Genomic DNA, 14483 nt, shown 5'->3' on the forward strand with positions numbered 1-14483 from the left:
ACGTTTTTTTTTTAACTGCAATGATCAGATATTGAATCTAAAATGGAAGAATTAGAAAAGGGGTGCACGTATTTGAAATGGTTGTTTTTGCCTCTTCTCATTCAGCCGGATGTTTAGGATCTATTAGATTTTAAGCAAGATTTTAAAAAAAAACACAAAGGTTAGATATAAAAAGATAAGGTATGAAATGAAACCATGTTTTTCTTCTTATGTTAAATGTTTCTCTCATTCTCGTCGTGTAAAAACAGTGCCTCCATGTGGTGGAAGTTTTTGATGAAAAATTTTCCTGACGCCTGAGCTTTTTGCTTGTGAAGACTGTGCATTTGATCTCAAAACTAAATCCTCAGAGAACAATTAAGCTGCTAGGCTAGTCATTAAATGCCCGAAAAAAGAGAAAAAGGCTAAAAACGAATGGGAGGCGGAGATACTGGTGGGGCCCCGGTGTGGGAGCGAGCAGTGACGTGGGTGACACAGGAAGAAACAGAGTGACAGCTGATGTGAGTCATGTCTATTTTTATTCAGCCTCTCAGTCTCTGTGGAAAAGAATCACAGCGAAACGGACATGTTATACCTCTCCTGTTTCATATCAACAGATCAGAAATCATATCTACTGTAAAAGGCTTCCCTTCTTCATGGCGGCTGTGCTCCTTGGCCTAAGAAAACCTACAGAAAACAAAGCACACAGCTGCAGCGTGCAACTAATAAAAGACACTCAGAATAACCAAACACAAATATGTAGAATATATATATAACAAAGGCGGGTTACAGTAGTGGTGGCTACTTCAAATTTGTTAGTAAGCAACTTTTCCGATATGATACTGCTGGATGGCAACAGGTCGTGGAGGGCGTTTCCAGATATGTCACTGTTCACACCTCATCAGACATTGTTTCTGTAATGTCACTTTATCAGTGCTTTCCTTTCCATCTTCTTCCCATCCTCTCTCACACAACAGCCTTGTCCTTTCACATCCCCTGTTCTTCTTTTTTTTTAACTTAAATCTCCATCATTCAAAACGCTATTTACAGAACTTTATTTCAGTTTCCCGCAGCATCTCTTTCCGTCCTTTTCATGCACCGCTGAGCTCAGTTATTTAAACTTTCCTTAGGTTTTCCACCCTACATTACCCAGTGTTCCCTCTCAATGCATTGGATAAAAAGATTAAATGTGAGTGATTGAATGTGCTACATGGGCGGCCGAGCCAATCAGATCTTGTGATAAAACGTGGCTGATAAAACGCGAAGCTGCAGGCTTGATTAACAACAATAGTAAAACACATGGGCTTATTTAGAAAATGTTGCTCCATGTTCCCATAGAGACGCGGTTTGTTATGTCCACACCAGAGTCTGTTCAGTGCGTAGTGGATCCAGGGCGCCAGACGCAAGGCTGCAGACCTAGGTTGGATGTGCTGAACCTGGGCCTGGGGACCCTGGTCGGTTGAGCGCCGCTGGACACCTGCCGAGAGGCACCAGCGGGGCTCAGGGGGCTCAGATCTGGGGCGCTCTTAAACTGCCTGTTGGCCTGCGCGCTGTTGGAGGGTTGAAGGTGGGAGAAAGTAGGGCACTGGACTGGGTTTGGAGCAGGAGCAGAGGAGAAGGTGGGGAGCTGAGGGAGTGGAGCAGTAGGAGCAGGAGGTGGTGGGGGAGACATAGGGGAGGTGGCCCACTGAGGTTGGTAAGGTTGGGGTTGAGGCTGATAGGGTTGGTAGGGGGCGGGGCCAACTGTGGGTGGAGGAGACGTGACATCAGAGCGCCACAGTGGTTCTCCGAGTGTCGTAGCTGATCGAGGTACAATAACCTTGAGGGCGGGCCCTGTGGCTGTCGGCGGGGGCGTGGAGAAACGCTTTACTTCATATACTCGTGCTGTCTTCTGAGGACCACTTGTCATTCCTCGCTGCTGCTGCTGCTGCTGCTGCTGATAGGTGGAGGTGTCCTGGGGAACCCCACCCACATAGCTGAACAGAGAAGAGTTGAGTTGGTAGGGCTGGTGGCTCATAATGTCCACTGACTTCATGCCCCCTTTCTGCCCTTTAGATCCAGCTGGCCCAGACTTCGCCACCTCTGGCTTCTTCTGGGCCTTTGGAGGGCAGGAGGGAGAGAGGAGGGGGTTGTAGCTGATTGGAGGAGGAGCGCGGATGCTGGATGAGTATTTCCAGGTGGCAGGGAGTGAAGGTGTGGGTGAGGGCTCCCTCGTCTGGGCGGGAGAGTAAGGTGCTGCCGCAACAGAGGGAGCTCGTTCCACAACGTATCGATCCATTCTGTTCTGCCTGCGGGCAAACAGCTGACCCCCCTTCCCTGCCAGCTGTGGCGTCTGAGGGGTTTGTGGTTTGGGAGCTACAGGAGGTGGCCTGGGTCCCTGCTGAGCCTGCAAGAAGTTGCAGGCCTCTGCCCCCAGCCTCAGCCAGTCCTCCTCAGGCCCTGACTCATGTCCGGTCTCCCCGGTGGGTGCAGCTCCAGGTTCAGCACCTGTTGTTCTCCCAAAGTGGTCATCCATGTTCTGGACCATCGACATCAAGTCCGGGTTTGGAGAAACAACCTTGTTCTGGACTGCACAGAACATCGGCTTCTTGTTGCTACGACGACGGGCATCATGCAGGATGCCGGTGCGAGCGGCAGGGACCGCGATGCGCTGCTCACGTGTAGCCAGTGAATCAGTGGCAGTGGGCTGGGGAGGTGGTGCAGTTGCCATGGCAGCATGGGGGCCAGGAGTCACTGCAGCTGTCATGTTGATGTAGGGGTGGACAGATGGAGATGGAGAAGGTAGGGGGGGAGGAGGAGGCCCGGGCTCGGCATGGAGGGAGGCATGAGTCAGATCAGGGGGGTGTGGTGGAGAGATGGGAGCAGCAGAAATGCAGGTGGAGGGAGGTGGATAGGTAGGAGCAGGATGAGAGGGAAATGGCTGTGGAGCAGGAGGGGAGAAGGGTTGAGGAGGTGATGGACGGATGGACAGACTTTGAGCTGAAGGAGGGGATGGGATGGCGGGAGAAGCATGCACTGCAGGCTGAGGGGAAAATGTTGGTGGATTTGAGGCAGGCTGGGAGAAAGGTGGAGAAGACAGAGAGGAGGGAGGCGAGAGAGCTAAGGGGGCGGAGGGGGCGTTACTGTTGCTATTTCTTGGAGGGATGTACAGGGAGGCGCTGGACACCGCTCTCCTTGCATCTGGCCCTGTTGGAAGGCGAGTGGGTTGGATAGTCACCATGGACACGGCTGTGGGTTTGGGTTGGGGAGGGCGAAACATCACAGAGGTCACAGATGCACGAGAAGGTGTCGGGCCTGGGGTGAAGGGCCGCGCAGTGCGGTTCAGAACACCTTGATTAGGACTGAAGTTGGAGTTCAGGTGATGATCTGAGTCTGTGACTGGACTAGGATTGAGATCAGGGTTAGGACTGGGGTTAGGGTTGCCATGCTGCCCGTTTTGACTTGGAAAGGGCATTTGAGTGGGTGGGCTCAGAACAACGTTAGCCCGACTGACAGCTACCGACGCCCCATTGGTCAGAGCCACAGCTGGAGGAGACATATGTGCAGGCTGGCTAGTGATTGGCTTCTTCGTGATGCTGCCCTCCAGTCCTGAGCCCTGATAGGGTGAGCTCTCCAGCCCTGAAACCTCCAACCCTGGGCTTTGATTGACAGAGGTCAGAAGTCCTGGAGTCTGACAGGCTGAGATGTCCAGCCCTGAGCTGTGATTAAGTGTTGGCGCTGTTGGAGTAGTTGGTGTGGTTGACGGGCAGGCGGAGCTTCTCCTGTCCAGCAGGTCTAGATAACCAGAATCCCACGTAGGGTCAAACGATGCTGAGAATCCCTCTTCGTCAACTTCTGAGCCACTCAGGAAAGAACTCCCACCTTCCTCCTCTGTCTCCCCTCCCGTCTCCCCTTCCGTCTCCCCTCCTCTATCTCCCTCAGCTTTGCCGAAGCAGGTCAGCGTGTACTTCTTGGCCCGCTGCCGGCGTTTCTTGAACATAAGCACCCCCTTCGAGTTGGGGTTGGGAGCATCAGTCAGCAAAGAGGCGATAGAGCGGCATTTGGTACGAGCTTCTTTCACCTGTTTCTCCACCAAACTCTCCCCACGCTGCAACTCTGCAAGACAGGAAGAGGAAACACAGAGAGAGACCAAAATAAATGTGTGGATGGATACATAACAAGGCACGGGCAACAAATAACAGAGGCCACAGTGTGACAGGCCGCACTGACTGCAAGCGGTGGCTGATTTATGCAGCATTATCCCAGTGAGGGGCTGCCATGAGGATTACCAGTGACAGACAGGAGTGTGTGTTGTGGATTTAGAACAAAGAATTCCTGCTGCTCTCCAGAGTTGAGTCACACACTCCGGGAAGGTTAGGTCAGTGTCTCGCCTGCACAAATGCTTGTTTGCGCCCAAGTGTATGCGTGTGCACGCGTCTGTATCTCTTCTCAGTCCGAGGCTATTTGAGTCTGTTTAGTATCTTGGCTCGCCTCACACGAATATCCTCACAGCCTGCGCGCACACACATCCGAAGTCGTTTATCAAGACGTGACAGACACACACACACGCAATCCTAATAGCAAATTTGCAAAGTACAGATATTTCTGTGGCAAACTGAATACCACCTTCCACAAGACCTGACAGAACAAGGCTTGAATGGGAACAAGGTTTACAGCCATGCTAGTCGCTCAATTACACTCCACTTATGCAGCAAAGTGCACAGAGGTAAATACTAAAAGATCTCACGCTTAGCATGTTAGCATGTTTACTAACCAGCCCTATACACAAGCAACAGCTGATGCTGGTGAGTATGTCATTAGTTTTGTAGCTATTAGGTCATAAACGAAGCATTGCACAGATTAAAATGTTGACTCAGTGATGGCGAGAGAGGAAAGATTAAGAGATCATTAAAGTTATTACAAATCATCCTGAGCAGAGCGTGAATGTTTGCACCAAATTTACGACTATTTGTCATCTTGGGCAAAGAGGAAAAGTCAGGATGAATTTTAAAGTCATAAATATCATCATCAATATCCACACTGATATCTGTTCCATTTCATCCATATCTACAGGTGGACTGACTGACCAACCGACCACTGCAACTATGCTGCTAGCTTGGCTACAGAATATTTACAAATGACTTGTAACTTTTGTTCCATTCACTTTTTGCATTATGTATCCATCCCATAGTAAGCAATATAGCTTCATTAAGCTGTTAAAGCACCACAGTGTTGGCAATTTGTCTTATATAATTTGTCTTCATAGCATAAAACCAGAAAATGAGATGCACAATCGAGAGCAGGGTGTCCCACTAACTTCCTCACGTCTCAATCATTTCAACATCAGGATCATCAGTCACATCCGTTGAGAACAACAATGACAAATAACCTTGACATTAAGGTGCTGACATGGCATAAAAATTCAGTAATTCCTCTCAATTTGCACAAGAAAGACATTTCATTTGAAACTGATGAGCATTTCTTCTAAAGTGAGCACATAAACAAGGTTTCAACGTGTCTTACCTGCGTACACGATGTGTGGGACCGTGTGTCCACCTAGATCTGAACCTGAGGGAGATGTGAGGTCCCTCATCTCACAAGAGTGAGTGTGTGTGTGTGCGTGTGTGTGTCCTTAAACTCCCTCAGACCCTCCCACACACACCCTCACACTGTCCAGTTCTGCTCTGATCGGGGTACCGTTCAGTGTCTGTCTTCCAGCTCTTCGCTCAGGGCGCAGCCCATGTAAAGACCTTTGTCCAGCAACCCAGACCAACACATGATGTCAACCCACTATTCCTGTCTGTCTGACAGGCATCAAACACCTGTCCAGGGTCTGTCTCATACACACACAGACACGCAAGGACGGGAAGACCCCTCACCACAGGATATTTAGACAGCAGTGTCATTGAGTGTGTGTGTTTGCGAGTGTGTGCATGAGTTCATAAAGCCAATTTTAGTTTATAGAGGATAGCTTGTAGCTCTTCACTGATGTGCCAGTCTGTGCTGCTGACACATCACACCTAACAAACACTGCACACACACACATACACACACACACACAACTCCAGAGCAGCTAACAATCCAAAGTCAAAGGCAATGCATGTGTGTGTGTGTGTGTGTGTGTAACGTGAGAAAGGGCAGGTCCCTGAACACCTCAGCCATCATTCGTCCTATCGTAAAGCTCTAACCTATAACTCACTCAGGCCTTCAGCCTCGTGCAGCGGAGCACAGATCCCTCGTTACTGTAACATCCACTCATGTGAATCACAGCTCAGTCAGCGCATAGCTATTCAGTCGGATCAGCTGTAGTCGTTATTACCTTGTTGACATGATAAGTTAATAAGACAAGGCTGCTAAAACTTTGTTTAAAAGAACAGTTCAAAATTTTGGGAAGAGTAAATGAGAAGATCTGTGCCATCTCATGTCTTCTTGCTCATAGCTCGGCACATAAAACAGCAAAAAGCCATTTTACGTTTCATTTTTTTTTGTACGATTAAACAAACGAGACACAACGTGTGAATTAGTGAGCTTTAGAGGTGCTAATAGGCAGATTTTGTTCCTTTTGGACGGAGCCATGCTAGCTGTTTCCCTGTGTTTTCAAGCTCTATGCTCAGCTAGGCTAACTCCCTCCTGTAGCTTCATGTTTACTATGCCGACTGGTATTGATCTTCTCATCTCCATCAGAGTAGGGATCATGCCGAGCTGCGAATAGCAAATATTTTCATCATCGATTCATTAAGTGGTTCCCAATTTTTTTTTCTTATGACCCCTTAATGCAAAGCAACATCTGCCTGCAGCCCCTCTGTGAAATTTACTTATTAGACTGTTTCATTTGAATGCTTTTTTGAGGACTGATGAGACAAACTTTTGCAGTATTTCACCAGAAAAGAAGAAGAGCATTAAATCGTCACAATGGAGAAGCTGCAACCAGCAAATGCTTGAGATTTCTCTTCACAGAATCCTTATTTTCTTTTGATTGGCTGATCACTTCAGATTTTGCTGATTCTGTGCCAACAGGTGGGAGGAACCACACAGTGCAACTTACACACACACACACACACACACACATTCTCGCGAACACACACTCATCCACCACATATTCAGCTGTGCGGCCTCTAAGTCGGAGCTGCGTCCAGTCTGTCGATCAGACGCTTCGGTGCCTATAAATACAGCGAGTGAGGCAAATGCTCTGAATACTGACAGAAGAGATAGACAGAGGCAGGATGGGGGAGGAGGGGGGAGGTGGAATATCTGACTGTATGTGGCGTATCTCACCCCAGCACCAACAGCATGTGAATGTAACTGGATGCTCCAGTTCTAGAAAATAACCACTAGAGGGGGATATAAGATATTGATTTAAACTTGAAGACTTACTGCAGCTGATGCCTTCAAAGGCATCAAGGGAATGTTTGGAACTTAAATCAAAAAGTAAAAACACTGTGGTCAAGACGGAAATAACTGAATTACCATAAGAAACTAGAGAGTTTCTGTTTTGGGTTGGCAGTCAGTGTAATTACCACATACCAATAAGATAATGGCAGCATCTGACGTATCCAAATGATGCTGTTTTTCAAGATTGGGACTATTTTTTACCACAAACCCTTTTGCTTGAGTCCTCAAACAGGACTTCTTAACTTCTTGTCATCATTTGCTGGGTTGTTGTGTTTAGCTTTACAAAAGAAAATAAACATGTCAGAGGGGATTTCACCGTCCTCCTTTAACTTATTTGGCAATTTTAATTACAAGAAAGTGTGAAAGTCGACTTGGTGGTGGACAAAGATGGACTGTTTAACTGTAAGTGTCCTCATTTGTTGTCAGTGCTTAAAGTCTCATTAATCAGGTGCTAATGATTATTGATGCTTAAACTGCTACACAAAGCACCTCAACTCTGGAACGACCTGAAAACCAAAATCCATATCCTCCTCTAAATTGTTCCTGGCTAATTTTGCACTTGTATGTGCATGCAGGCTGACATATGTATGTTTTTAATAACATGCATATAGCAATAAGCAGGTGTATACTATACATAATACATGTTAATAACAGTATGTATGCATGAATTGATCAAAATGTTTACGGTTTACTGCTCAATGTATGTGTATATAATTTGGGTAGTTTCTCTTTTTTGACTTTGTAATCTCTGAAAACTGTACTATTATTGTTATTATTATTATCATTATTATTAAGTAAATAACATATATTTGTAGAACACTTTCCACTAGCATAGTCACAAAGTGCTGTATAATGTGTTGCATAATGCACAAAGGGCATTATATAGAAAATATATCACTTAGAAATCATAGCAGATTAAGGGACCACTGGAGCCATGTACATAATGAAGAAACAAATTCAAATATATATATATATATACACAATTATTATAGTGTATATATATATATATATATATATACACTATAATAATTGTAATCATTAACATTATTGTCGTAATTACGAATAACAACAGCAGTAATTTGTCAATAATTATTGTTATATATACTCACTGGCTTGCCGTGCTTTGTCCATGTAGGTGGTGGAGAGCTCATCGCTGACGGGGGTCTGCTGTGGTCCCACCATGGGCACCAGTTGCTTACCGGAGCCCAGCATCAGGGCCTCTCTCGCCCGTTCAGGAGACACAAGCGGCGGGCACGCCAGCCCGATGCAGCCCCCGGCCTCCTGGAAGCCGCTGTCCCCTTCGCCCTCTGCTTCCACCAACCCCTGATCGGGGGTTGGCGTGAGTGCCTGAGGGGTCAGAGTGTGCGGGGTGTGCGCAGGAGTGGTCCACTCGGTCTGCAGGGGCTGGTAGACCAGCTCTCTGCGAGGGACGCCGACAGGGCACTGACTGTCCCACGGCCCCTGCATGGAAACCCCTGCGTCTGTGGCGCTCTCATACCTGACAGGACCAGCAGAACACAACAGATAATAGAGGCTGTCAGGGTGGTGTAGCTGCAATATTTAAAAATTAGAATTTGATATTGCATTTGCAGCAAAGGCTCATGGGAGTTGTAGCTGTTGAGTGCTAACAGAATAAAGGTTTTATTTATCATTTATTGATTTCTCTTGACTGCACAGTACAGTAGTAGATATTCTTTTTGGTTAGATGTTTCAGATTAAAGAGTCCTTCTGAGGCTGAGTACATTGAGAACAGGAAGTGGGGTGTGACTCCAGGTCTCCCTCACCCGCTCATCTCCGAGGTCTCCTCCTCTTGGTTGTCATAGCGTGCGGGCGAGCGTGCGTGAGGAGGCGTGCGCCGCTGGCGACGGTGCGTGTGCGACTGTGTGTCCGCGTCGCTGTCCGTCTCTCCGTAGTAGGCCTCGCTGTCTGGAGGGGAGGTGACGCCCCTGGGGATCCCGGTCGGGGAGAGGACGGAGGAACGGTGGGAGGGCAGTGAGGCCGCGGGAGGAGACAGGACCCTGATGGAGGAGCGGGGCGATGCAGAACGACCGGAGTAGGATGAGGAGTGGAAGCCAGAGGGAGCTCTGAAAACATGCAGATGACAAGAAGCGAACATGCATCAGTTTGTTTGATATGGCGTCACGCGATGTGTGTGATGAACAAATGTGAGGTCACGCTCTGACCTTTTAACCCTCAGGTTCAGTGTCGCGCTCTGTGTATCTATGAGGTTCATGGCCTCAGCGTGACTGAGCTCTGCACACATATGGTGGCCGATGGCAACCAGCTCGTCATACTCCTTCAGTCCAGCTCTGCACGCTTTGCTGCGCCTGCGTACCTGCAGACACAGAGGGGTTAATGACACTTTAATATTTGCAGCTGTGGTAAATATGTATATAAATATACTTATTTAACATAACATTGTCTACTTTCCCACCTGACCTTCAGCTTCCATTAGATATCTAGCTTCTCAGACCAGTGGTTTTCAACCTTTTTCAACATATAACTTTGTGTATTATGTATGTTTTGTTTGTCTTGCCTTGCAAGAAGGCCCCAACCTCCACATTAGGGACCCCTGTTTTGTCCCGAAAAATTGTGTCTTTTTGTGATTCTCTTTGCTGACTTCTATCTACCCTTGATTTGTATGTGCACTATGAAACTGTATTTTTACTTGAGAAGTCCTGTTATCATTAGGACCAGTTAAGAACTTATGCATCAGAGCTTAAAGCTTTGTAGTGTCCACCCCCCAACATCGTATCCAACCAGGAGCTCCAGGGGGAGACTAAATGGGCTGAAAGCAACACATACACATATATAAATATGGCCGACACACAAAAACGTACACCATCAAAATAATTTTACACTATAATCAGATATTTCAAACTTTATACTACTTTATATTTCCATTCAACTACATTGTGAGGACCAATATTGTACTAAGTATTATTACTTTGCAGATCCAGATTATTACTACAAAATATAAATCAACTAATAAATTATGATGTATTCCCGGGTGAAAAAAATATCATACTTCAGCTATACTTTTTGAAAAATGTACTAAGTTCACTTTTTTGTCACCTTCGAGTATACTTAAGTGTGCCCAAGTAGTCCTTCAGTAACACTTGAGTAATACTTTAATATATTTAAAGTGTAAATAGTTGCTATAAAGGCAAACCTTTTTACAAACTTTAAGTGAACTGAAGTCCTCAAAATCAGGATTCATGAACATTCAAAATACAGTTACTGTACAATAGTATTATATAACCAATGTGTTGGACATATACTTAAAATTAAGTGAAATTAAGTACACTTTAATTAAGCATGCTGATAGTATATTACAAGTATTTTTCATATTTACACTTTATAACTATAAAAGTATTTGTAATTTAGCACACTTAAGTACAATTTATAATACACTTACAATGAAGTATTCCAGAATAAGAATATTAATTTTCAATACATACATACATAATGTATTTTTTAAGTGGAGCTTATGTCTAGCTAGAAGTGCACTTTTTAAAAGTATTTGTCAAACACACTTTAAATTCAGCACAAAAAGTGAAGGTGTACTTGTAATGGGTTTTCTATACTTAAATAATATTTCTAATACACTAAAGTCTACTCCTTTTCACCTGGGTTATTAGAGATTTAACTCACAGCGGTGTATAAAGTTGAAATTAGCTCCACTTTACCTGCAGCAACATAAGTGACGATTAGACACTAATGCATCACTAATTATAATCCAGTGTTAGAACGATTCTGAAATGGGCCATTCTGCTGTAGGACTTTTATTACTTTAAGTATATTATGATGCTAATTGTTCAACCTTACAACTTATACAACTTTAATACTTTTACTAAAGTAAGAATTTGAATGCAGGACTCTTACTTGGTTTTAGAGTATTTCTACATTGGAGTATTGCTTTTTTTACTCAAGTATAAGATCTGAGTACTTCTTCCGCCTCTGCAGTCAGTCAGGTTGGTACTTCAGTGTACCGGTACTTCCTGTAAAAATACTTGTAGAACAACTGATGTGTTCAGTAACAGACATCTCTCTTCTACTAACAGCCACCCTCACCCCTGCATTGAAATAACTCGTGAAGTCATGCAGCTGTTGCCGGCGGTCGCTAAGAGATGATGTCATAGGATCCTTCAGGAAGCATGTCTATGGGGATGGGGGGGTGGCTGATAGATGGGACAGACAGGGAGGCGAGTATTCTTGTCCACTGGAAGAAGGAGATAAAACTCAGCTCTCTGTCTCCTCACATACACAATGATACACGCCTTATCACTGTAAAAATGTTGAGTGGAGGAAAGTGTGTTCCCGCACCCACTTGGGCTCTAAAGAGGAAACAGCTTCATCATTGACCCAATAATTCCATTTTGGCGTCACACAAGCGTGCAAGCGTACTCTCCCACTCGGGACTAATGCACACACACATATACACACACGCAGCACAAGTGTACATCATGAAAGAGGGTGTTTGAACAGCTGCCTCACCAGTGTGGGGGGGGGATGCTTGTCATTCACCATATGTTCCCCACATACCAAAAATAAAACCTCGCAGGGAAATCAACCACATTCCTAGATAGATGAAGAAAGACAGGCGCTACCGTGATAGTAAACACAGAAAAAACTACTTACTGTAAAGTGTGTGTGTGTGTGTGTGTGTGTGTCTTTGTGTGTGAACAAGAGGCCTTTTTCCGTGCTCAGCTTCCAACCCCTCTTAAATGAGCTATTCTGATCCTTGCACTCCATTCCCAACTGGGCTTATCTGAGGTATGTCCAACCACACACACACACACACACACACACACACAGAGGACAGCTTACACTCACACACATTCACCGACAAGAGGAAGCACACACTGATCAAACTCTCATTAAAGGTGACCTTATCTGCATGAAAATCCGGGATAAAGAGTGGCCTTTCGTGCCACTCCGCCTCCATTTTGAATCAGAGGTTATGACAGACTGTGAGTGACGGGCCAACATTGAGTGTGAGCGAGGTCACATTCCTCCTCTCCAGAATAGATTTTCTTATTAGAGAGAACATTCTGGACTGTCAACAAATATAAACGCAGACACGAAAAAACTTTGGAGAAACCAAACTAAAAAAATATACATATTCCCGGGCTGAAAGTCGGTTTATTGCGTCAAATAATCTGTGGAGATGACGAATCTGAACCGAGTTCATTATCTGCAGTGTTCCTGTTCACAGTGGACACATTCATGCAATGTGTGTGTGTAGTTGACATATGGAAGAGTGATATCAAAGGTATATGTATGCACTGACCTACATAGAGAACCTCTGCTAACGCATGGTCACGATCAGGATGCAGCGATGGAGCCCGTGTCCAGATCAACCCTCAAACATGTGTTCACGCCGTTCTTTGACCCACAAACCCAACTGAAGCACAACAGGGAGGGCAAAACTGAAACTGGCAACGGCAAAATGATCGTGAACAAATTGTACTCTGAGTATATCCTCGAGGTACTGCTGAGTGACGTAGAGGGTCAAATCCACTGAAGCAACTGTAGAAAAGCAGCGTTTTTCTGACTGACATTAACTTAGATATTGAGTTAAATGTGAAAAGATGACCTGATTGATATCCTCGTTATAAGCATTTCAATATGACAAATAAATCCCTCTCCGGATCAGCGATGCTCTCCAAAGTCAGGTAATTCTTGTCTAAAACCAGCTGAGAACAAACTACAAGTGAAAGCAGCACAAAAGTAGAGGTGTATGAGAAAGTGTATGCTGACAGGAGTACTTGTATTCAGTTGTTTTGCAGAAATACCTACAAGCCCTGGAGATTGAAGCTCATAGTGACACCAGTGCAATGAGCTACTGGTGCGTTTATTCAGATTTTATGCTGAGGATAAAGTTTCTAACCAAAGATCAAATTACAAACACAGCAAACCACAAGACTGACCATCAACGCCGCCGGCACCAATTAACAGCTGCAGTTTCTATTAAACGCACTGACTCATGTTACCACCTTGGCAGGAAGTCTTCTCTGCAACACACACACACACATAGAGGCTTCACTGTACCTTGGCCACCTGTAGAGGTTTTTGCTGCTCTGCTCCTCCCTGCAGTCTGAAGCCCCACGGGGCTCCTCCTGAGAGGGAGACCACAATCTCCTCCGCAACCATCCCTGCTCCCAGCCCGCAGCCTGCTGTGTGTGTGTGTGTGTCAGGGTGTTTAAGTTGCTCTTCTTTGGCTCCTCACACTCTGCGAGTATCAATGAGTTAGCGTGAGGCTCCTGTCTCCCGTTCCTCTCCACGACAAATCACTCCACCCATGAGGAGACGGGGGTGGCTGGCTTTCATCTGCTTACACTGGAATGCTGTGTCGGAGGGTGGGCACTCAGGAGGGTGAGAAGGGGCAAAAGTCTGTGTGTGTGTGTGTGTGTGTGTGCATCCTCCCTTGTATTCAACACTTGCCATGTCACTCTCAAGCACTCTGTACAGGAGGGGATGCTTGCTGATATACCCTCCCGAAATAACCACTGATACCACTCCCTCTTTGACCCCCAGCGCAGCCGGCCTGGCCAGCAGCCACGGCTCACAGATTTGCCTCCATCTACTCGCAGCACCCCAACCTTCAAGCACAGAAGGGGGGGTGCGAGTGGGACATATTTTAGGAATTTCAGTCTGTTTACTGTCTGCACAGTTTAACAGCTTCAGAGTGGGTGATACAGGAAGTTGTGATCCAGTCACCTATAGAATTCTAGATCACTCTGTGATGACAGTCAGGAAACACAATTTTGCGAGATTTAATACGTTTAAATTGATGGTAATTACTATGGGCAGGTCCTATGTTGGCAAGCCCTTCTCCTGTGTTGTGCAAGCTGACGACCACTGGCTCTCATGCTGCTCTGCATCAGCTGCAACACCTCTGATCTTGCAGAAGAAAGGTCGAGGATTACAGAATTCAGGCAGCCAAAAATGACTTGGCATAACAGCAGGTTAAATCCGATCACCTAGTGAAACCTGTGCCAGGTTTGTGATGAATTGCCCACTGAAATAATTCCAAATTAGACCTGATTGCAACTAAATTGAGCTGATTCTCAAGCCGTTTGCGCCCCGAAAATGCAGCCAAATCTGGCAGCCATGTGTGGGCCCAGGCTGGC

At 45.9% G+C, this 14483-nt stretch overlaps 1 protein-coding gene across 1 annotated transcript; it reads right to left on the reverse strand.

Annotated features, from left to right (window-relative positions):
- Nucleotides 1-516: 516 nt before the first annotated feature.
- On the reverse strand, nucleotides 517-13516 carry synpo2lb (synaptopodin 2-like b). Its single transcript, XM_041962772.1, has 5 exons — nucleotides 13402-13516; nucleotides 9531-9682; nucleotides 9132-9431; nucleotides 8457-8845; nucleotides 517-4071 (listed from the first exon to the last, which is right to left on the reverse strand). The coding sequence occupies exons 1-5, from the start codon at nucleotides 13501-13503 to the stop codon at nucleotides 1349-1351; spliced, it is 3666 nt and encodes a 1221-aa protein (XP_041818706.1). The 5' UTR covers nucleotides 13504-13516; the 3' UTR covers nucleotides 517-1348.
- Nucleotides 13517-14483: the final 967 nt, after the last annotated feature.

This window comes from Chelmon rostratus, chromosome 21, assembly GCF_017976325.1.
Source record: "Chelmon rostratus isolate fCheRos1 chromosome 21, fCheRos1.pri, whole genome shotgun sequence".
NCBI lineage: Eukaryota > Metazoa > Chordata > Actinopteri > Chaetodontiformes > Chaetodontidae > Chelmon > Chelmon rostratus.

Coding starts and splice junctions, on each gene's coding strand:
- synpo2lb (XM_041962772.1), bottom strand. CDS start 13,503: ATGGTTGCGGAGGAGATTGTGGTCTCCCTCTCAGGAGGAGCCCCGTGG. Junction 9,683..13,401: donor AACCTCTACAGGTGGCCAAG/GTACAGTGAAGC, acceptor CTGTGTCTGCAG/GTACGCAGGCGCAGCAAAGC. Junction 4,072..8,456: donor GGACAAAGCACGGCAAGCCA/GTGAGTATATAT, acceptor CCTGTCTTGCAG/AGTTGCAGCGTGGGGAGAGT.